The 23,413-nt window shown below is 47.4% G+C and overlaps 2 protein-coding genes across 3 annotated transcripts; one reads left to right on the top strand and one right to left on the bottom strand.

Moving 5' to 3' along the window:
- The first annotated feature begins 1,587 nt into the window (after positions 1-1,587).
- On the top strand, positions 1,588-6,835 carry HVCN1 (hydrogen voltage gated channel 1). The gene is made up of 6 exons (XM_058036845.1): positions 1,588-1,627; positions 3,014-3,243; positions 3,710-3,814; positions 4,062-4,293; positions 6,096-6,208; positions 6,490-6,835. The coding sequence occupies exons 2-6, from the start codon at positions 3,049-3,051 to the stop codon at positions 6,553-6,555; spliced, it is 711 nt and encodes a 236-aa protein (XP_057892828.1). The 5' UTR covers positions 1,588-1,627; positions 3,014-3,048; the 3' UTR covers positions 6,556-6,835.
- A 29-nt stretch (positions 6,836-6,864) lies between these two features.
- Positions 6,865-20,897, bottom strand: TCTN1 (tectonic family member 1). 2 transcript variants are annotated; one of them, XM_058036843.1, is made up of 15 exons: positions 20,742-20,897; positions 18,553-18,673; positions 16,494-16,624; positions 15,969-16,135; positions 15,457-15,544; positions 14,514-14,623; positions 11,936-11,956; positions 11,405-11,530; positions 10,697-10,822; positions 10,280-10,362; positions 9,794-9,934; positions 9,343-9,499; positions 8,525-8,650; positions 8,042-8,186; positions 6,865-7,293 (listed from the first exon to the last, which is right to left on the bottom strand). In XM_058036843.1, the coding sequence occupies exons 1-14, from the start codon at positions 20,890-20,892 to the stop codon at positions 8,043-8,045; spliced, it is 1,692 nt and encodes a 563-aa protein (XP_057892826.1). In that variant the 5' UTR covers positions 20,893-20,897; the 3' UTR covers positions 6,865-7,293; position 8,042. The 2 variants fall into 2 exon arrangements, with proteins under 2 accessions (XP_057892826.1, XP_057892827.1); XM_058036844.1 differs by lacking the exon at positions 11,405-11,530.
- Between the last annotated feature and the right edge of the window lie 2,516 nt (positions 20,898-23,413).

The raw sequence follows: 23,413 nt of genomic DNA, 5'->3' as shown, positions 1-23,413 counted from the left end.
GAGGGAAGGAGTAGATGCTGATTGCTGATTGTTTTTCCATAATGATACTTGCAGGAATATCTAGCTGACACAAGGAATGGCTGGAGCAGCTGTGAGCCTCCCAAGGCCTGTGTCCCCACAGCCCAACACCAATTCCTGCTGGCCCAGAGCTCTGTGAATGGTGCAAAGAATGGATTGGGTGGGGAGGGGCACTGGGCTGTGCCAGAGGTCTCCACACCAGGTAGCAGGAAATTGTGGTAAATCCAAATTCTTTTCAATCCCTGTTGTGTGCCCTGGAAAGCATGGTGAAATCTGAGGCCCTCTGATGTTGGGTGCCCTCGAGGCACTGGGGTGTTTCTCTGGTTTCTCCAGGGTGAAGTCTGTCCTTGCCACCCAGCTGTGGAAAGGCTGGTTTTCCACACAGGTCATTTTTGCCTGTTGCTGGTTTGCTTTGGATGTGTCAGGGCTGTTGTGGAGTTCAGCTCCAAGGCAGGCTGACTTCAACAACAACACATCAATTTTCCTTGGAGCATCAGGACCTGGTCCAGCAGAGCTCAGGCCTCAGGGGAACAGGGATTTTATGCACACACCCCTCATGGTGGGGGTTTTCTCCCTAAACCCCACAGTCCTCACCCAGAAGGGGCTGGATCTGATGAGCTCTCAGGTGCAGATCTTCCCCCATTACCTGATTAACGTTTACTGGACTCAGCTGAAACCAAAATGCCCAAATTCACTGTGAAGCCCCAGGCTAACCCTGCCTGCCATGGGTCCGTGTGGCTTTGCTGTCCCGCTCCAGAGCTCTGTGAGTCGCTGGTTTGGGATGGGGGTTTGCAGCTGCACAAGGGTGTCACCTGTGCTCATTCCCCATCGCTCTGGGAAGGAGAACAGGGATGTGTGCTCTGGGATGAGGTGCTAGGAAATATTTCAGTTGCAGGAAAAGTTTTAAACACTCTCTAGAAGGAAATCCTTTCAAAGAAAGAAATACCTTTGGGTTTTAGAATTGAAGAACTGGAGAGATGTTTATTCCTTGGAGAAAATTAGGAATATTTCCAGTTTGTCCCAGCAGAGGTGCCATAGAGATGGGTCCCAAGTGCTTTTCACAGCTGAATTTTTCTGAGAACTTCCCAAAAGTTGTGTTTGGGAGATTGAGGGGAACGCTAAACATGAAGAGGCTGTGACAAAACACAAGCTTATAAAAGGAGGCAGATTAATCCAGGCCTGATGCCTGGATCTTACAGCCCACATTGATCCCTGGACCTCCACCGACTCCATGGGACTATTCTGTGTCCGTGCTCAGCAGCTCTCTCTGGGATCGGCAGAGTCACACTTTAAATTCGCGACTCTCCTGGATCTCTTTGCTCGTTGTTTCCTGTGATGGGGGAAAAAGTTTAAAAACAATAGGATAAAAAAGTTTCAACTCCATCCGGCCTGTCCTGTTTCGGAGGGACGGAGTGCGGGCAGCCTGGAGAAAGAAGGCTGCGGAAATGGAGATGGGAAATGTCGGGTTGGAAGGGGGCCTGGCTCGGGGACCCGCCGGGGCGAGGTGGGGAGGAGGCGGCGGGGCCGCCCCTGGCCGGGGGGAGGCGGGGCCGGGCCGGGGGAGGCCCCGCGGCGGCGGCGGGCGGCGGGCGCAGCCGGGACGCGCACGGTACCGGGGCAGCGGGGGCGGCCGGGAGGCTCCCGGGGCTCGGCGCGGTGGGTGCGGGCTGCGGTGGGGGGTGACAGCGGGACCCTCCCGGGGCTGCCACGTCCTTCTCCTCAGGGGTCCGCCGCGGCCCTGGGCTCCGTCTGCTCTGGGCGACGCCGTGGCCGCTCCGGTCGGTGCTGGGTCCGGGGGAGGTTGGGAAGCCCCGGGGTCCTGGATGCTCCGTCCGCCGGCGGCCCCGGGCCCCACGGCAGCCCCGAGGCCGTCCCGCACGGGGCAGGGGGCTCCGTGCCCGGGGCTGCTCCCCGAGGGCTCCGAACGAAGGTGCTGCCCCTGTGACGGCACCGTGGGACCGGCTCCCTCCTCCCGGCAGGTGATGGGCGGCCGGAGCTGGGAGCGGAGCTCACCGGGTCGAGGAGAAGGGGAGTAGCCCAGGGGCACGGGCGGACCTGTGGTGGCACCGGGGACCAAGGGAGGCTGGTGCTGAGCTCCCCGGCGGCTCTGGCAGGGATGGGTACCCGCAGAACGGGATGGGGACGTGCTGGCGGCAGGAGCGGATCTCGGAGGGTTTGTGGGCCGGGGCTGCAGGGCTGCCCAAAGAGGAAGGGAGGCTGGCGGGGTTGTGATAAGAACACACGAGCCTCTGCTGCAGCCAACCACGCAGCCCATCTGCAGGCCCCTGCTCTTCCAGCCAGCTCAGAGTTTCACTCATACGGTTTTCATTGCTGGAGTGTGGCCTCCATCAGGAGTTTGGTTTGATGGTCCTGCCCCTCACTGGGTACCCACAGGGATGGGCTGAAGCCGGGATGCCCAAGGGTGAGGTCAGCTCTGGACTGAGGAGATGGGGAGGACAATGTCACCCACCTGCCAGGTTGGAATGTGGGCATCACCTGCTTAATTTGCCTGCAAAGGCTGAGATGACAGGGTGTCGTTGGTGTTAATGGAGGGAAATTATGGCTGTTCCTCATCTTGGCAGTGTGGCTGGCGGGTGAGGATGCTGGGGTCAGCTTGACCAACAGCTTCCCTAGATCAGTGTTAGAAACAAGGGCAGCTGCCCCCACCTCCATCACGAGGTGCCAGATAAGGGCTGGAGCTTCTTGCTTCTGTAATCAATGCTTTGTTTGGAGAAGTTTGGAAATACCTTGTGAGGAAGTCCCTTGTTGTAGAGCAGCACGGCGGGGCGCAAACAGAACTGGGAAGGCAGCAGGGGCTGTGCGTGGTGCCGGGGGAGGTGATGCAAAACCAGTGGTATCACCATGAAGCAACTTCCCGTCAGCCAGCCGTGTCGGAATGTCACGCTCTTATCACCCTCACTGGGTGAGAAAAGCAAGATTTGGCATCCTTGGTCAGCCCCAAATGGGGAGGTGACACTCTGCTCTTGTCCCTCAGACGTTGGCAGGGTGATGCCAGCTTGATCCAGAGCCATGGCCAAGTACCTGAAGCACTTCACGGTGGTGGGCGATGACCCCGTGCAATGGAGCAACGACTATCGGAAATGGGAGGAGGAGGAGGAGACTGGGGAGAAGCAGCCAGATGGAGAGATCAAGCTGGAGCCCCCCAGGAGAAACATCTCCTTCCAGTACATGATGAAAAAGGTCTTCAGCTCTCACAGGTTTCAGGTGAGGCAGAACAAACCCAGGCCGAGGGCACTTGTGACAGCAGAGCTGCTGTGGGACTGAGCTCAGGGAGAGCACTGAGGTCATGAACCCCACAGTGCAAAGAGCAGCAGCTGCTGCTGAGCTGAGCTGTCCTGTCAGAACAGAGCAGCTCTGCTGCAGGTGCAGACATCCCCTGAGAGGAGACAAGCCCCAGTGCACAATCACCACAGCTCTGGCACGTGCTCTCCTCCTGCTCCCTGAGCCCCCCACACCAAGCAGGGTCTGGTGGGAAGCCAGGTGGTTCCATGTGGAATAACTCACCATTTGGGGCAGAAGGAGTGGGAGCAATGGAAAGCTCCGTGAAACACAACCAGTCAAATCAGGGCTGTGGGCACTGGGTTGTGTTTGTCTGAAGGGCTACATTGGCTCCTCTCGCTCCTCTGTCTGTGCTGGCATGGGATTCATGTTGGTTCTTCTCCTCCAACAGATTGGGGTTGTCTGCTTGGTGATCCTGGATGCCTTGTTGGTTCTTGGGGAATTGCTTATGGATTTGAAAATCATCCTTCCGGACAGATACAATATAACCCCAAAGGTAAAATGTGGGGAAGTGTCAACATGAACAGCAGTTCCCTCCCTTTGGTGTCCCTCCTGAATAAGCTGGGCAAGGCAGGACCTGGACTTCCAGCCTTGCTGAGCCAGTGGTTGTGGAAGAAAAGTCCTGAGCCCTTCTCCCTGTAGAGCCAAACCAGAGGTGCCCTCAAGCAGCAGAGCCTTTCCAGCCTGCTCTGCCTGTGTGCACTCTGCAGGGCTTCCTGCCTTAAACTTGTACTCTTTTCCAGGTTTTCCACTACCTCTCCCTGTCCATTTTAACCATTTTCCTGGTAGAGGTGGGGTTTAAAGTCTTTGTCTACCGCCGGGAGTTCTTCCAACACAAGTTCGAGGTGCTGGATGGGATCGTTGTCGTCGTGTCCTTCATCATGGACATCGTCCTCATCTTCCACGAGCACGAGTTCGAGGCCGTGGGGCTCCTGATCCTGCTGCGCCTCTGGAGGGTGGCCCGGATCATCAACGGTGGGTGCAGGGCTGGGCTGTGCTTGCCAAACCTCCCTGAATCATCTGGGCTTTGTTCGTTCCTCAAACCCAACCCTAGGGGTTCTGCTCTCCCAGCAAACTCAGAGTTCTCTCTGTGTGGAACTTTAATCAAGCTGCAATTTTTTTGGAGCAGTGACAATCTGCTGCTTGTGTTGGTATGATGCCTCAGGTGCATGGCAGCCAGGCATGTTCCCCCTAAAAAACCCCATAATCTGTTCTTGGACCCCTCTCCTGCAAAGGGATGGCTCATGTTCTGAATTTCCATTGTAGGATCCTTTTGGCAGGGGAGCCCCTGTCTTCCTGAATTTGCTGCTACAGCAGAGTAGGTTTTAGTGCTCTGTTCTGTTGTGACTCCATTATCCCCTCCAGGGATGCTGCAGGGAATGTCCTGATCTTACTCTAGATCTTTCTTGCTTGAATTCAAAGGGCTTGCCATAAAAAGAGAAATAGAAAATGTCCCAAAATCAGCCTTTAGTGACTTCACTGCTGTAACTGTTGCAAATAGGTGTAAATTTGGATATAGCTGAAACAAGCATAGCTGCAAACCTTTTCTTCCTTCTTGAGGAAGGAAATTTGGGATTCCAAAGAATATGACAATGAATGATTTCAGATTCCTGCGTGAAACCTCAGCTCAAGGTCTGTCCTGTGTCACTTTTGGTGGGTGCTCCATATTTGAGACAGCTGGGATCAGAAGAGGGGATTGCTGGGGCTGTGCCCACTGTCCTCAGCCCCTTTCAATGGGGAGAGGGTGCTTGGTTGGGTGCCAGAGAGAAGAGAGATGTGAGAGCAGCTTGTGGCTTTCCTTAGTTCAGAGTGAAAGTCAGAGAGAAACCGGATTTGTGTGGGGCTGTGGGAACCACGGCAGCCTCACAGCACAGCAGAAAGCCAGGACTGCAATTATGGGTAAATCCCCTCATCCTCAGGTGCTCCAGGCTCCCTGCCAAGCTTTCTGCAATGTCCACCTGCTGGCAGCAAAAAGGGACAAAGGGAATCTGCCCCACGCTGGGGTGTTGGGTGTCAGTGCCTGGGCACGGTTCCTGCCGATGTTATCAATGCAAATGAGCAGCAGCGCTGCTTTGTCCTGGGAGAGCTGAACCCCCAGAGCCCAAAGGGTGCCTGGAGCTCTGGAATCAGCCATGACCCAGAGGAGCTGTGAAGGGAGGGAGAACGTGATGTTCTTCAAGCTCTCATCGAGCTGCTTTGTTTTATCTTTGTGGGAAGAAACTGCCTTCAGTGTGGGGGCTGAGTTGACATGGGATCACCAAATGGTGGTTATAGAAAAGTGACACCTCTGCCATGAGGAGACACTGCCTGCTCTCACTGCAGCTGAGCAAGGTGAAGCCACAGCCCTGTGGACCTGAGGATGTCCTGTTGTGCCAGGCCGGAGTGATCAGCCCAGGGGCTGGAGGAGCCCTGTGGCCCAGGCCTTGCTCTGCTGTCACACCTAAAACTGCTAAAACACAGCAGAGCTGGCCCCAGCTGCACCCCAGGGCTCTGCCAAGGGAGCAAATTCAGGGATTGAGTGACAGTCAGAGTGGTTAATTCAGCTCTGAGGCCAGGCTGCCTCTCCCCAGCAGACTATCAGTATCTGAATCCCTCCGGTGGCTGATTTAAAACCCTTCCTCATTAAGGAAAGCACTTGGGAAGGGTGGTTGAAGATGACAGAAGCTGAGCTGGAGAGGAACACGTTTAACTCCTTGAGCACAGAGCCTGTGTGCTGTGAATTCCTGCTGGTGGCTGTTTTACAATGTAAAGCAAACCCCCTGTGAATTGCTCCACAGGAATCATTTTATCCGTGAAGACCCGCTCGGAGCAACAAGTGTCCAAGTTAAAGCAAGCAAACCTGAAACTTGCCACGAGGGTGGAACAACTGGAGCACAGCTGTTTGGAGAAGGTAAAAAAAACACTTTTAATTTGGGTTTACCTGCTAATAGTGATCCTTGTGCAAGGTTGGCACTGCTGGCTTGGTTTCCTCATGGGAAAGTGTGGGGTGAGCTGGGCTGAAGCAGCACAGCCCTGCCCGTGCCTCCCTGGGCTGCTCCTCCTCACAGGAATGATGTCCCTACCTCTGTCCTACTTCTTCTGGCCAGGCCGTGCTGTTTTCCTGCAGCAAGAGATACATTATAGCAGTGGGAAGGTCCCTGGGAAGTTTCATTTGAATTTTGCCTCCTACAGGAGCAAGAAATCGAGAGGCTGAATAACATATTGAAACAGTATGGACTCCTCAGCCAGCAAAAATAAGAGGCCAGTCTTCCAAGGTGGGAATTCTGCTTGAAGATTGCAGTGTTGGAATCTGCCAGCTTGACCTGAAAGGTTTTCTGTCTCTTTGCTTCCTCTTGTATTGTGTTTTCTATAAACATTTTCTATTTGACCCCGCTTTAATCAGACCTTGGGATGGCAAAAATAGTTCTACTGGAAAATTAATCACACATAGTCCCTGTAAACAGTAATTTTTTTTCCCATTCTTGTACAGTTGTACAGTCAAAACTGAAAAATAATTTAATAAAGACACATCTATACATCCAGAAAAGTACCACTTATTTTAAATAATTTTTTTTGTGATAACATTCTTTATTTGCAGCAAACTTGCAGTACAAATGATAACAACCCAGACTGAAAAGGTAATTTCTTCTCCACCAGCTGCCTGCTCATCATCAATACATCTCTTTGCCAACCATTCTTTTCACACTGTTGGTAGTTTCCTCATTTCTGTTGCTGCTTGTGCCACTTTGTTATTTATATAACATTCATTTCAGAAACACCAACACACCACTCCTTTCCCTGACAAAGAAATCAGCCCCAAAATAGAGGCAAACATGTGCCATCTTACGTCAAACAATGCCTTGTTCCAGCAGCAGATCCCAGTTCTGATTCTGCATTTCCTCATCTCCTCTTCCCTTTTCACTCCTGTTCCCTCACAGCCCATGGGGCTGCAAAGTTCTTTGTTCCCACAGCTCATAAATCCATGGATCAAAAGAACTGTAATGTGTAAGAACAGATGTAGGTGAGTGCACTGCTGGGAACAGTCAGACTCCAGAAAAGCCATAAAAAAGCAAATTCTAAAGGGCCAGGCTGGTGTTTGAATTTTTTCAGGTACCAGTGTCCCTGTGGAGAGGCTGTTTGAGAGCTGAGGAGTGAGGTTTAAGAAGTGGGAAATCTGAGAGATGGTGACTGCAGCAGGTGCCTCCCATGGATTCCAGCCCCACTCAGCTGGAGGGGTCACTGAAACCACAACTCAACTGTTCAGGTTTTTAAAAAAAGGTAATTAATTAGTGGTGTGGGGAAAATAGCCAGAAATATGTGGCTTATTCATCTCTGCAAGGAGATAAAGCAGAGGCCTTATCTAATAGCACATGATGAGTTTAATTAGCAATTTAGCTCTGCTGTTTGTGGGATAATGAACTTGCTTTCCCTGTGTGTTCCTGTGCTCTTCCCTTCCCCTCCTGGCTCTGCTGGCCAGGCTGGGGCTGGGCCAGAGCCACCAGCAAGCTCAAACTGGAACCTTTGTCCTCTCTGCACAGTTATAACTGGGGACTTTCCACTTCATGGGGGTTTCTTCACCCTAAACCTTCTGAGAACCCTCACAAGGTCTCACCCTTCCTCTCTTGGCCTAATTTAGCCCAGCATCTACAACTTAGAAAAAAATTATGGCCCATCATAGTCACAGGATAAACAATGGACTAAAAATAAAATAAAGCAGAAATTTGGGTTTTTTATTCATACTTACCTTAGACAAAGGGATAGAAAAAGTCAAAGGGTAACTTGATGTTAATGGTGGGCCAAGCTTTGTAGCTTGGCTCTGCAGGTGAAGAAATGTCAGTGAAAACCACAGAACTTGTTACAGGAATAATCCTTTCCCTTCCTGAGGGCAGCTGCAATGAAAAGACAAACAGGACTTAGTTTCAGTTTTCTATTTGTACAATCATTTATTTGGTCTGGGTTATATTTGCTAAAAAGGCTTTTTCCCCCCCTTTTTCTATGTAGTTCCATGTTTCTTTCCATAAATGCTATATAGATTTTTATTGAAGTGTGTTTTGGCAAGGAGCCCACAGCTGTGTTTGAGCTGGAAGAGAACTGCTGGGTGTAAATACATTCTAATGTGAAGTGCTGCCTTTAGATAATGAGATTATCTGGCTCATTGTCACACAGCTGATACCCAAGGAAAACAAGCCACTTGTTTTATCTTAAATCCTGTAATTTAATTACATACCTGCTTCAGTGTGGTGCTAGTGATTGTGGCTGTAACATTCACTATCCTGGCTTGGGGATTGACCAGGGATCCATATTTAGTCCACTTTATTTCTATTCCCAGTGACACAGGTATTTGGCATGAGCTCTGCAAAGTGTGAGAAATCATCTCATTCTCTGCCTTATGTAGAAACCATCACAGTAATTAATTATTCATGTTGTTAAAAGGGTAGAATGTCCCCACAAAGCTCACTGAGGAGCTTACCAGAGCAGATGGACCCTGCACTGTTGCTGGGCAGGACAAAAACCCTGAACTCTGCCAGGGCAGAATTTTGAAGGCTACAATGTTAAATATTTTTAGGCACTTCTCCTTGAACTCTCACACTTCTGGCTACAGAAACCATTCACTCTTTTGTTGCAGAAGCATGCAAGAGACCATCCACTGTTTTATATTGTGATATTGTGCTTATCTCTCTCTTACCCTGGCCTTGATTAGGAGGGGAAACCCTGATTCTGTTCCTTCCCTCTGTCACCCCTGGTGCTTCATCCTTAGAAGAACAACATTCCAACCAATGTTTAAACAGCTCATTTTCTACCCAATACATTGCCCTGATCCACAGCTGAGGTGCCTGGATACCAGCTTGATTAAATATAACTTCTACAGCAAGAATGAAACTCTCTGTGAATATTCCATGAGTTTCTTCCAGCTTATTTCTGCATTCCCAGCCCCATTTTCTCCTCCAGTTGGTTCCTGCATTTTTAGGGTGTGAAGCTGAGCTGCTGCTGCAGCACAGGCACAGATCTCGTGAGGGTGGAGGGGTGGGAGTGGTTGAACTTCACCTGTTCTGAGATGTGGAGCTGAGTTATTGGCACCCAGTCAAGCACATCCTGGGCTTGAGAATTCCCAAATGAGGCCACATACTCAGGAAAGCTTTGGCCCTTCAGCACATCAAGGAGGGTCTGAGCCAAAGGCTGGCATTTCATAGCTGCTGTAATTCTTCCAGAAAACAAAAAAAAAAAAGATAAGTTAGAGCAAAATCCATTGGTTTGGCACAGTCATCATTTCTCCTTGCTCTCTGCTCTGTTCAAGCCTTCTGGCTACAGTTGCTAATGTACACAATCTTTCCAAGTGAAAGACCATTGTTAATTAAATGACATTTTTTATAATTAAATACTCCATTCTCAATATTCCTCTAGCTGTATAAATGGCCCAGGACCTGAACAGAGCCTAAGGGAAAGGGATGTCAGAGGGTTAAAAGCATTAAATTTTAAAAAATTAATAATTTCTTACCGTAACTTACAGCCTGATATCATGTTATAACCAAATAATACTGGGGCTCTGGCTCCCTGTGCTGCCAGGCAGTCCTGGGTGGATGTGCTGTGCAGAATGGTGAGCTGGCTGTGTTTGTTACTACTCTGAATGATGCCAGATGTAACACACAGTTAAGGGAAATTAAATGCTTGATGGATATCAGGACAAAAAAAGAATTCTTAATCATATCCTTAAAATATAGCTGCAAATGCTATAATGGCTCCAGATTCCTCTCCCAGTGTGAAAAAGCACCAGGGTGTGCAATGGAGGCTTAAATGTACCTCAGTACAGTCCCAGGAGATTGCAGTCAGGACTGAGTCATTCCCTCCTCAAACACAGCCAGAAAAGCACATTTTTATTTTTGGAAGAGAACAAATGTATTTCATAGATGTCCGTGCTAGAAAGGGTTTGTGAGGCTGGACCAGAGCAAGTGAAGCAAACAGAAATGCAGCAGGGGAAGGATATCCTTGAGGCTGGAATCCTGCTCTGACAGGCAGCCCAACAACATAGCCAGGATTGCCACTCAGAGGAACTGGCTGTGTGTTCTCCTGCAATGCAAACACAGCATTAGTTCTTATCCTGCACTGAAATGGTTGGAAAACACAGAAATATTTCAGTTATTTTAGGATTATGACCTGCCTTGAGTGATGAGGACAAAACTGTAAGTGAGGCTTTGCTTTCTCTGTTACAGTCACAAGCTGGGGCCCATAAATGTGCCAGATTTTGGAGGCCTCCATTGCCCAGCTCTGAAATGCTGCCTCATCTGGGCATCCAGGGCAAGTTCTGCTTTACCTTGCTGCTAACAATTGTTCTGATTCAAGTTTAATAAGTTTTGTAATTAAATGTCTTTTACCAAGTCACCCATGACATCTCCACAGTTACCTGAGTGAAGCTGATTTCAAAGCTCTGCTCTATTGAAAGTGCTTCTCTGCTAATTGCCCCCAAGACAAAAGCTGCAGCAGCTTCTATTATTTCTCCTGTGTCTGTGTGGGTAATGTGATAATTCACCTGAAAATTAAACATTTTAGATATTAATTTGAAGAAATACATAAGAGAAACTAGAAAAAAAAAATAATTTAACCATGCAAGTATTTTCTTTCTTCCTTGCTTAAGAAACTCAGCTCCAGGGTGGGGATGGATTTTATCCTGTAGAAGCTGGAGCCTCTTCACAACTGACTTCTTGCTAAACCTAAGCACAGACACAACTTTAAAAGATGATGTGCAGCATCTATTCCTCTCTCTGTCATTAGTGCTCCTGAAATAATTTTATCCCAAGCATAAATTAAATTCCAAATTCATGTCATTGCCTGTTTTGCCACAAACACAGAAGTAACACCAGGATTTCAGCCTGGCTCCATGTTATATTGCACAGAATTATTATTTTATAATAATATTTTAATTATAATTTATATAATAATAATTATTATTATATCCCTTTTACCCAAAATCAGTGTTTCTCCCATGACATTTACTCAGGAGATGTCACAAAAATGGAAAGTGCAAGGCCTCCTGCCTGCTTTGCAGTTTGAGAATCAGAAGTGATTTGATGCTTTCCATCAGCTCTGAGGAGGAAAAGGCTGCCAGACCTACCCCAAGCACTGCATTGATGCACAGCTCATCCAAAACCATGGGGAGCCTCAGGGCTTCACTGCTGCTCAGTAAAGTCCTCATTCCATTCACAGACTGGACAACTATGGACTGGACAGTGATGTTCACCTGAAAAACAGACCCATGTCAGCTCTGAACACTGGGTATAATTAATTTTGGCTTTTTCTGTGTTATTATATTTGTGACCTTTCCTGGTTCTGTTCCACAGCAACAGCATGCAGTCATTCTCTGAACAACTGCTGTGTTACAAGTGCTGCTGAAGCTCAACCAAAGGGTCTGGGTATAAATAAAAAAGAGATTTTTCTTGAAAATAGGGAGTTTTATGTGAAAGGAATGTATCAGGCTTGAGTATTTGCAGGCAGTATTTTATCTTGGAGTTGCTAAGTATCATTACTGATAGCAAATGATGTAATTTTTTAAATGTAAAGATCAATCAGTGAAAAATTCCCACTGACTGTAACTTAATAAGAATTTTGCCCACAGCTCTTCCAAGTAATTTAGAAGGATACTTACCATCTGATTTGATTTGGGCACCTGAGGGAGAATAAAAGGACAAATTAAAGCAGTAGCAGAGATCTGACCTATTGCATGTAGCAGTCAAGTAAAGCAGGAAAGGCTTTGTCTATTTAACTCTCTCTCATAACAATAACTTTTATGTTATGGAGTTAATTGGATATAAACCAGAGTACCCAGGAAGTGAAAAGAACTGTCACAATGCAATCCCCTCCTTCTTCTGACTTACAGAATTATTCAGAGACCACCAGTTCAGGAAACCTGCCAGGCTGTGCTTCCCAAAGAAAGGAAGAGCTTCTATTGTCCTGTTCCATAGTTTCATGGTCTCCAAACCAATACAAGAGAAGCAAGTATTTCTCTTGTTATATAGTTGCCCCACTGAAAAAATTTCCACCAAAAATATTTCATGGCAAGGCAGAAATGTCAGACCAAGGTCATCAATCAGGTAAAAATACTCCCATGGAGCAGAATTTTGTCAAAAGTTTTACTTTTCTGACTTTCCAATGAATGTTTGAGTCACATCTTTGGGAAGGGACCAAGGCTTGGACTCTGATCATGAAGAAATTCAGCAGAATTGTGATGGGATACTGAGAGCAGTGACTCATTCCTGTCCCAGCAGGGAACACATTCCTGGGAGCTGCAGAGCTGAAGGTGCTGCAGGTACAGTTTGTCACACATTCATCATCCCAAGGTACAGCCCAGCCATCAGAATGAGCTGGGTAATAAAAACCTCTGTAAAGATTACACTCATCCTTCAGGGAACAGTGCTGGGAGTGAGCACCACTCCTGAAGTTCTGTTTATCATGGCTGGGGTGATGGATGGTGTCTCTGGAGGTCACTCAGAGATCACTGCAGCCACGCTGCTGCCTCAGGAGGGAAGCAGCAAAGGCAGGGCCGGCTCATTGCTGTGGCAGCTCCTCACTCACTGCCCAGGGTGTGTGTGAAGCTCCAGTGTGAGGATCCTGCTGGGACATCCCAGGAATCCCCAGCACTCCCTGCATCTGCTGGTCAGGGCACAGAGCAGAGTTTATCTGCAGCAGTTCCCAAACTTTGTTCTCGCTGCAGCTGCCCGTGCAGCAGGGAGGGTGGGATCCTGGGATGGGCTGTCCCAGTGCTCCCAGTAAGGCTCCCCCCGTTACTGGTTTGCCGTTTTCATGCCGGCAGCTCCACCTGCTGGCACTGGGAGGGCCCCAGCTCTGCCCTGTGGCCGCCCTGTCCCCAGTGCCATCACTTTGCTGTTGTCACATCCCACCTCCCCTTCCCACAGAGCGTCTCCAGCAGCTTCTCAGCCCTCTCCAGTTCCTGCAGCTGATCCCTCCTGACACCCAGCGTGCTCTGGGCAGAGTCTGACCCCTCCCAAGCTCAGCCATTGCCTTGGCAAGCAGCACAGGGACAAGGGGTTATGGATTTTCCAGTCAGGAAAGGGAATTCATCTTTAACTCAAACCCACTCAGCTGCTGGAGCCCAGCCTGAGCCACTCTTGCTCTTTTCTGGTCCTGCAGCCAACAAGAACTAATTTTGGGAGGACATGGAGACACTCAAAGCCCTTCTGAGGCAGGGTTTTCTCCACTTCTTCCACAGCTGGAGATCAAAAGCCAACATCTGGGAGCAATCCTTGGCTGATTTCAATGAGATCCTGAAGGAGCAGGAGAATGATCCCATCTGTGAGGGTGTGAAGTGCTTAGTGGGCTTTCCTGGCCTTTGGGAGCTTTGCAATCTGTGAGCAGCCTGGAAGGGGTCTTTAAGCAGTTACTCACTGCTAATTAAATGAATTTAAATAATTACATAAATTAAAATAATTTTAATGGTGAAGAGGTTGCTGTTTCTTTACAACCTTCAGCTTCTGGAAGGAGCCATCAGGTTAAGGTATGATGAATTTCAGTTTCATTTTTTCATGAGTGATTTTTTTGTCTTCCTGAATATCCTTACAGGGAATTTATTCGTACAGAAGGCATCATCCCCCAGGTCAGAAAGGGATGAAAAAGTAGGAAAAGCTTTGAAAAATAGCCCCAGACTGGATTTTAGCAGTCAGGATCCAAAGAAACCTGCTCTCAGTCATGGTGTTTGGGAACACAAAGAAAGCTGTGTCAGCCCCCACTATCAAAAACTGAGGCTTGGAGGAAAGGGGCAGATGCACAGGATTAAACCTGACAGGTTCTTCCTTCAGTACAAAGTTTTAGCAACTCTAAAACTCAGATTTCTTAGAATTCTGTGTTCTGATAAATGGGCTTCTTGGAAAAGCCTGAACATGCACAGGAACGAGAAACTGCACTAGCTCAGTGCCATGGCCTTGGCTCTTCAAAACTATTATTTTTATTTTATCTTTGAGTATATTATTTATATTTTGCTAAGTAGAGAACAGTAAGTGCTTCTGTTACCAAAGCCTGAAGTAAAAACATTCCCAAAGGCTTTCTGTATAAAATCTGCTGTACAGGGAGACATTTCTTCCTAACCCACAATTTAAAAATCCAAATAAAACACAATATCCCTCAGCAAACAGAAGTTACTTCATTCTGCAGATGTAAAAGAGATAAAATATGAGTATTTCAGCTATATAACTGTTTCAAATCATACTTACTGCCAAAATGCTGGAGTTGATATAAAACAACATGCTAAGTGCTTGAATGCTGTCACATTTTTCCACACTTACTGATCTAATGCATTTTGTGGCTTGGTTTACTAAAAACCCTGGAAAAAAAAAGTCATCAAGTATTACTGGAGGAAGTGAAAGAGCAATTATGAAAAGCAAAATGAAAAACAATACAAGTACCAGCAAAATTGAAAGTAAATGTCTTCTCTATTGCAGATAAGATTTTATGTGAGCTTTGAAGAATGAAACTTTTTATAGTCTCAAAAAAATGCTATGAGAAAAATTATTATTTCTTAACAAGTAGAAAAACCTTCATGAAAATTACTTAATTTTTGAATCTCTTAATTTTCTTTCACAAGAGACTTCAGTCCTGTAATCACCACCCTGACTGTTATGAGACCACATTTAATGGTGACAGTGGGGTTTGGGAAATGCAGGTGTGGGTTTGGCTGGGGGGTTTTTTTCACCTCCACCTCAGCAGATTTTCAGGAAATTGTGTGAGAGGTTAAAATGCAGAGCTCAGCCTGCAAATCTGACTTGTGAGAGGAACCCTGGGCAAAGGGAAGGTGCCAAGGCTGCCCAGCAGGGCTGGCATGGAGCAAACCCCTCCTCCCTCAGGGTGTCACCCTTGTGCTGCTTGGTTAAACCATTTATGCCAAACAGGACATTTTCCTGTTGGATAAACGACCCTTTAACAAGATTTTTCAGGGATTTCAATCTCAATTTGAATGTTTAATAGAGATACAACACAATTTCCATTCTATGTCTTAAAAAAACAAAACAAAACAGAGAAACAGAAGTGATTTAAAAATCATCTGTTTATGAATTGTTAGCTGAATTCTCCATGGGGAGTGTGCCAGCTTTCTGACTGACTAATCTAAGAGCAGAATAATAAAAAGCAAAAAATTGAGATTCAAGTGCATTTTCCAACCTGCAGGATTTGCATCAGAGCACCAAGAAGAGACAACAGGACTTGGCAGCCTCAGAAATGCATCCTCTGTCTGGACAGGAACCCCATGCTGCCAAAGAAAATCCACAGTCAGGTACACAGGTGTGGTTCAGCCCATTTTTATTGACAACAAACATGAATAAAATCAGTACTCATTTCCCCAGGATCTCACAGTAATGCTCTGTGCAGCAATTTTTCAGTCACTGCTAAAGCTTTATGCTGAAAATAGCAGAAAAAAAAATAGCAGGAAAAAAAAATCCTTATTTTTCAAAGATCTTTAAAATCTAGTTCACTTTTTAAGTAACTAAACACAAAACATTAAATTTCTTATTTTACATTTCTATATTTAACAACCAATATAAATTTTGCTTCTTCCAGCAGAACTGCATTATTTAAAAGCAGATGCAAACAATGCTGATTTCTTCTTTCTGGAATAATTTAATACTAATCGCACCAAATATAATTTCCCTCCTATTGAATCAGAGAGAATTTACCTCATATCTGGAAGTTTCATTTGCCTCAGGGGGATTTTGAGTATCTGTATCCAAATTCCAGCTGTCAGGCTCAGCACTGAAAGTTGCACCTCCAAATTTGTCAAGCAACTCATCAAAATTTTCTGCAGTTGGGATTTCAGGGGATTTGAAGTACAGGGCTTGTTCATCTGATAAAATATTTAAAGAAGGAGATAATTTAAGGAAAAAAATATACAGAAACAATACTTAGTAACAATGAGACAATTTTAAGCATTATTTATTTAGGATGCTAAATTATTTAGAAAAAAAACCCCAAACTATTTTGTTTTCTCCAACAGAGAAGACCAAGGGTACCAGATGTTTAATTTCATGTTTTCACAAGTGAAAGGATCATAACATAAGGACAGTGAGCAGACAGAATTACCACTTTCCTGAGAGGTTTAATAAAATAAAAATAGTTTTAAATTTAGGTTTTTTCTAGTAGCTAAAGAGCTTACAAAAAAAAATAACACCACAATGCTTAACATTGCCTACAACTCTACTTACAGTTTGTAGCATGAATGCAGAAAATACTGGGATTGACTTGGTCAATTATTTTAAATATCCTTTCTGGTGGATTTGCTTCAACATCAAGAGAATACACAGCAGCTTTCTGACTACACAGCTGGCTGTCACCCCTGCAAAGACACAAAATAAATGATTAATCCACTAGAAGTTAGTGCTGACCAGATTTTAAAGTTCTTTTAATCTACTGAGGCAGCACCAGAAAAATTGAAAAGCATGAAATTACTGAATTTAACAAATTCAAATTCTATAAATTTAATAATTTGTAGAACAATCATGCATCCTTAGAAGGTTCCTATTGTTTTATACTCTGGGCTTAATAATAAATAATAGAGACTTCTCCCACATGTTTTATTCAGCAGAGGAAACTATGAGCAGCCACGTGAAGGAAGGTAAGAAACAGACTGGGGGAGGGAAAACCAGGGACAATATGAGAGAGAAAATGTTAAATTGGGTGGGATCCACATGGTTGAGACCCCAAAAATGCAGGGCTGTACCAGAGGCCACACACAGCTCAGCAGCACTTTCATTCCTACAACCCAATGGGATTTCAGAGCAGGAAAACAGGTCAGTTTGGTGGATGTTGGAATAATATTCAATTTGAGCAGGGAATGGGAAGAATTCCTGCTTGAGATGATGTGAAAGAAATGGCAGAGTGAGGAACAGGAGGTGAAATAACCCAGCCTGTCTTGGAGGAGTGTTCAAGGCTGTGCCATGGGCTCACCAGGAGCTGCAGGAGAATGTGAGGTTGTGCCAGCTCAGAGCCTGGCAGCTCTGCTGTGCCCCACATGCCACAAAGAGCAGCTGATGACCCCTCTGAAACTGGTTTTTAGCAGCACAGAGCAGCTGAGGACAGGCCCTGCAGAAGTGAAATGACTTTCAGAGATTTTGAAGCCTGGAGTTAAGCTTTTCTATGAGGTGAGTCATTGTTAATAGGATCCCATCATAAATCAAAGCCAACAGGATCCCACCATAAATCAAACCCTTCTGTTTCAGAGATCTCACGGCCTCTGCCTTGGGATCAGCCAAAATAACACAAATATGCAAATGTAGGTAAACTCTGATGTAAATAATGAGAGCCACAACACCTGCAGACACTGAAATCCCCTGGCTTTTCATGCAAAATAAGTGTTTTACACAAAAGAATTTGGGCAAAGGAACACAATTTCATTTGAGGCATTTCTAGCTGACAAAGGCAGCACAGTCATCTGAGGCAATTAAAGTGTCACTCAGGAGGGTGTTGATTAGACCTTTCTGATCCATATAAATATCTATAAATGGGGAGCAGGAGTCTTTTGTGTGCCAGAACAATAAGAAACCACAGTCTGGCATGACTGCTAATTCAAATTCCAAAGCACCAAGAATAAACCCAGTGCTCAGATTGGCATAATTTATACAGAAGGTGGGTTGAAAAAGCTGCACTTATTGTTCTGAGAAGTCACCAAGAGATTTTTTTTGCACATTATTATTTTGAAGTGAGTGTTCTTAACTCCTCTTTGAGAAGATGAAGTTGGGGTGAAGGTGTTTTCAGATTAAATAGCAAAGAAACAACTCTTGGCTTTACTTTTTTGGTATAATGTTACATTTTATTGTTTGTGAAGTGGCAGTGGGGGAGCAGGTTGTAAAATTAGGGTCAGAAAAATGCTCACACTATTCCAGCAAGCTCTGAACTGATTAAATGTGTAGCTGATATCATAAATGTAATCAAAGAGGTCACTGATAAATTTACTGATAAAAACTGGTGATCTGCAGAGCAGTGGCCAGATTGGTCCTTTGGGATCAGTTTTCTTAACTCCCAGACATTGCATTGATCAAAGTCTAAAGATTCATCATTCTTACCCCCAAAAAAAGCAGCAAAACCTAAATCCCCACAGGGAGGAGCATAGGGAAACAGGAGGAGAGAGGGAAGGGAGGGAGAGAACTGGGTGGGAGCTGGATTTGTGCTCTGCCTGGGGGAAGGACAGCAGAGAACTGCTCAGAGGAGAGGACAGGCAGCAAATGGAGAAGGATTTTGTGCTTTTCTGGTCGTTTCTGCACTCACATGACCACGGGGATGGAGCACGTGGTGAAGAGGCTGAAGTCCTCGGCGCTGCAGTCGGGGTCACAGCAGCAGTTGGTGTCGCACTGTGCCACCAGCAGGTCGCACACACAGAGCCTGGCAACTGCAGCAGAGAGGGAAGCGACAGCTGCAGAGGGGACACTGCACACTTGTCACCTCGCCCTGGCTTTGGTTGTGGTCAAAAGCCCTCTCCAAATTCCTGTTTTCTTTTAAAAACAATCTTTTCTGCTGCTGAGCGGATTTATTTGGAGCACGTGGACAAAACCAAGCCGTGCTAAAAACTGTTCCCTGAGAAACAAAACCCAATAGGGATTTTGGAGGTGTGAAAATCTGCTCAGCCTTGCAGAGGGAAAAAAACAAGAGGTACAAACAAGGTGTGTTTATCTGCTTGTTTCAGCTTATTGGGAAGAAAAATAAAACATTTTGAAGGAGCAGAGATGTTTACAAATTTTGAGGATGGCTCAGGGTCCAGGAATACATTTCCCTTATGTGCCAAAACAACCATAAATGACTTCTTTGAAACTGTTTTTTCTGTCTGTTTTTAGATACTGTGAAATGTTGTAATCACAGAGAGAGTAATTGCTAATAATTCAGTAAATGGCTCAGTAACATACACTTGGCAAATTCTTCAAACTCTTTGAGGTCTTCAAGTTTATAGATTTAAAGAACAGATACTATTCTACTGAACTGTTTTTGAGAGCTGCTGTTCTATAATTAATCTAGACTTAAGAATAGCACAGAATGAGGAAATTAAGGCCAGTGTTTTATAAGAAAGACATTCAAAGAATATTTTCTTTACTAATTCCTTTATTTCACTTTGCTGCCTGTTTCCCTGTGGCCCCATAGATGCTCTCTGACCACCTGAACAGCATCCAGGTATTTCCTGGAATCTCTGGAGCTCTGACTGTTCTCTTGGCTGAGCTTAGCCCTGGATCCTTAGCTCACCCTGTAAACAGAGAAGTTTAAACATGGATGATTAGATTGCAGGGTTATGTTTGTGAGATTAGGGATTTAAATCCCTTTTCCCTAAGGAGGTTGCACTGGGGTGGCTTTCCCGTGGCAAGTAACCCATGGAAAGCTCAGCTGAGGGCAACACCAGCAGGATATAAAAGTGACATAAAAGTGTAGCAAATTATACAGTGGGAAATACCTTCTGAGAACACAGTAACCAAACTTTGTGAGCTCTGCATTTATGACAATGTATCCACAGTGCTTGGGGCACAGCGTGCACCCAGCCTGGGCTGTGCTGGAGCTCCCCAAGGACATCCAGGGCCCTCCTGTGCCAGCTCAGAGCAGGGCTGGGTGGGCAGCAGCCCCTGCCCTCCACCCCAGGGACCCTCAGGGCTGTGGGGTGCCCTGCTCTGGGTGTCCCTGCCAGGATCAGCGCGCCCAGGGACCCCCAGGGCTGTGGGGTGCCCTGCTCTGGGTGTCCATGCCAGGATCAGCGTGCTCAGGGCTGTGGGGTGCCCTGCTCTGGGTGTCCCTGCCAGGATCAGCGCGCCCAGGGACCCCCAGGGCTGTGGGGTGCCCTGCTCTGGGTGTCCCTGCCAGGATCAGCGCGCCCAGGGACCCTCAGGGCTGTGGGGTGCCCTGCTCTGGGTGTCCCTGCCAGGATCAGCGTGCTCAGGGCTGTGGGATGCCCTGCTCTGGGTGTCTCTGCCAGGATCAGCGCGCCCAGGGACCCTCAGGGCTGTGGGGTGCCCTGCTCTGGGTGTCCCTGCCAGGATCAGCGTGCTCAGGGCTGTGGGGTGCCCTGCTCTGGGTGTCCGTGCCAGGATCAGCGTGCCCAGGGACCCTCAGGGCTGTGGGATGCCCTGCTCTGGGTGTCCCTGCCAGGATCAGCGTGCCCAGGGACCCTCAGGGCTGTGAGATGCCCTGCTCTGGGTGTCCATGCCAGGATCAGCGTGCCCAGGGACCCTCAGGGCTGTGGGATGCCCTGCTCTGGGTGTCCGTGCCCGGGGCCTGCTCAGGGCTGGCTGAGCCCTCCTGAGGAGGCTCCGAGCGGCCTCGGCTGCAGCTGCCCGAGCAGAGAGCCCCAGAGATCCCCGCCAGCCCCGGGCGGCCGCAATGCGAAGGGGAGGCCAAGGACCGAACGCCCGAGGGAGGCCTCGAGCGGGGCTCCCTCAGCCGGGGAGCGCCGCCGGTGCCCGCAGCGCACGGAGGGCACCCACCGTCCGTGACCGGGGCCGGCGCGCTGCGGACCCGCGCCTGTGCGGCATCACTTGTATCGGCCGGCTCTTCCGCCCGGAGCGGCGGCGGCGGCAGGAGGAGAAGGATGAGGATGAGGACAAAGAAAGCCCCGAGCCGCGGCGGCGCCGCCATGGCGGCCGCCCTTAGCAACGGCGCGTTGCCAGGGCGCGCGGGGCATGGCGGGAAGGGCGAGTCCCGCTCTCCTCTCGCGAGACTTGGCGGGCGAAGGGGAAGGGCCGCACCCCGAACATGGCGGGCAAGGGGATGGCACAGCCCTGGGTGTCTGCGGCTCGTTCGGCCGCTCTCGGGCTCCCTCATCGCCCCCCAGTGCGGGGAGCCTCGGGGAGAAGCCACACGCAGGGTTCTCGCTGCATATGGTGGTGCCAGGCGGCCGCTTGTGCCACTCAGCGCCCTCAGGAACAGCCCGGCGGTGGTGAGGGGTCGGTGCCCCCTCAGAGCCACGGGAACGGTTCAGGTGTTGTGGGCTAAGTGTAACCCACAAAGGTGGTTTGGGAAAAGCTCCTGGAAAGCCACGCATTAAAAAAAAAAATAGGGAATTGGCCCAAAATCAGTAAAAAAGAGTTGATGGCATTGCACAGGGGAAAACAGAATTTAATACATTCTTCTTACATCAGGAATTACTTGGCAAAGCTGATGGTGCACAGGGGACCAGACTCCAAGATGAAAAGCAAGCCTTACTGAAATGTGAACGCACAGATTGCACCCTGGATGAATGTGGGCAGGAGCTGGATGAATAAAGAGGTATTAATTCTTACTGCATCTACCATTGAAATGGAATAGAAGTGGGCAACTGTTCAAAAGCAAAGTAGGATGGAATTAATCTTGGTTTTCTCCTGACCTTTTTTTTTTTAGGGCTTCACTCACAGCAACAGTTCACCTAAATCCACTTAAAATACTTGCTGTAATAGGAAAAAACCCACCTTTGTCATGCAGAGAAGGGCAAGACATCGAAGAAAAATCATTTGAAAAACTCCCCACCACAAAACTCACCCTGGTATTGGACTTCTGAAACAGGTTCCAAAGAGCAACTCCAAGTGTGTAGGATAAGATCAGGACATCAATACACAATGCTTGTTCTCCATCTAATTTATCCTGTCAACAGCAGCTAATTAATAATTTAAAAGGGCACGGTGATCCTTATGTGGGAGGTCCTATAAAATGAAAATTGAAGCAATTTGAGAGGCAGTAGATTCCTGTTTATTCAGAAACATGTTCAGGGATGTACTCTATGAATGTTTCAGTTACATTTGTGCATTTAAGCATTATGGAAGCTGTGACTGGCCCATCCCTGGAAGTGTCCAAGGCCAGGCTGGAGCAACCTGGGATGGTGGAAAGTGTTCCTTCCCATGGCAGGGGGTGGAATGAGATGATCTTTGTGGTCCCTTCCAAACCATTCTGTGATTCCTGTTGGTGATTTCTGACTCCTCACATGGGGAGCCTCGCTGGGTCCTTCTCACATCAGTTTTCTTTTTAATCCAACTGTGCTGTCTTGAACTTCATTTTCCAGGGCTAACACAGGGTTTGCCCTATGACAGATCACTTTACAAGTCCAAGTGGACAGGCATTTGGGATTAGAGTCCAAACAAAGTCAAACCAGGCTGAAATAAACTGCATTTTGGTCTAGCACAAGATTAGCCCTTAAATAAATAAATAGTGATGAGCTGGGGCAGCCTGTACAGCAGATGGCATTACAGGTAGCATTTATCACACTCCAGTCTCAGGGCTCACATACTTGGGAGGGAGGACTGACGTCAGCTCCCACTGAATCAGTTTTAAAACAAGCTGGAAACCTGCTTGTGCCTTCAGCAGCTGATTAATTTGTGCAGCACTTCTGCTTTGCACTCCCCAGTGCATTTATTGGTCTGGGCAAGCCTAGCAGGAAGAGTTCATTCTGTTTTTGCAGCTTAAGTGAGCTGATGTAAATAGATCTTGGACTTTGAGGTGGGAAGATTCCACCCAGCTGCAGTAACCAGGGGGATGCCCTTTGGTCCAGTTTTGGTGCCAAATTTGTGCATTGGGGAATTTTAAACAAATATCACTTGGCAGGGTATCGACTCTCAGGGTACAAGAATAACACTGAGGAAGGCAGCAGGGCATGGCTGGGAGGGATTTACAGGGAGAACCATCCACACTGACACTGAACAGTGCTGAAAACCAGTTCTGAAGCATTTTAGTAAAAATAGTTGGGGTTTTGTGTATCAGGAGCTCAGAGATCCTCTGAATGAAAACCAGGAGCATTTTTTTTTTGTCTGGGCACAACGTCCTCGTGCAGGAGTGACAGAGTTCATCAAAGGTTACTAATTACCACGTACATTTTGAGGTTGTCTGGCTGTCTGGACAGACTTGAGTGGGTGACCTGGGGTAGGATCATGGGATCATTAAGATTGAAAAAGACTTCCAAGATCAAGCCCAACCTTTGACCAAATACCCCCATGTGTCACAAAGTGCCACATCTACTCATTTTTTGAGCTCTTCAAGGGGTTGTGACTCCAGCACTCCCCCAGGGAGGCTGTTGGAAAGATTCTCAAGGATGGAGGAGTGTGAAGAGCTCCTGGTGTGCCCTAGCTTGGAGCATTAGGGAAGCACAGAGTGGTGCTCTGCCAAATGAGTCTGTCAGCCCTGAGCTCACCAT

The sequence above is a fragment of the Melospiza georgiana genome, chromosome 18 (assembly GCF_028018845.1).
Source record: "Melospiza georgiana isolate bMelGeo1 chromosome 18, bMelGeo1.pri, whole genome shotgun sequence".
In the NCBI taxonomy this organism is placed as follows: Eukaryota; Metazoa; Chordata; class Aves; order Passeriformes; family Passerellidae; genus Melospiza; species Melospiza georgiana.
This window is presented reverse-complemented; position numbering and strand designations above follow the sequence as displayed.

Bases quoted from the DNA above. Each gene is read 5' to 3' on its own strand.
- HVCN1 (XM_058036845.1), top strand. From the start codon at position 3,049: ATGGCCAAGTACCTGAAGCACTTCACGGTGGTGGGCGATGACCCCGTG. The intron at 3,244-3,709 runs GTGAGGCAGAAC...CTCCTCCAACAG, and splicing joins TCAGCTCTCACAGGTTTCAG to ATTGGGGTTGTCTGCTTGGT. The intron at 6,209-6,489 runs GTAAAAAAAACA...TGCCTCCTACAG, and splicing joins AGCACAGCTGTTTGGAGAAG to GAGCAAGAAATCGAGAGGCT.
- TCTN1 (XM_058036843.1), bottom strand. From the start codon at position 20,892: ATGGCGGCGCCGCCGCGGCTCGGGGCTTTCTTTGTCCTCATCCTCATC. The intron at 11,531-11,935 runs GTAAGTATCCTT...TCTGTTTTTCAG, and splicing joins TGCCCAAATCAAATCAGATG to GTGAACATCACTGTCCAGTC. The intron at 10,363-10,696 runs GTAACTGTGGAG...TTTGCATTGCAG, and splicing joins TTGAAATCAGCTTCACTCAG to GAGAACACACAGCCAGTTCC.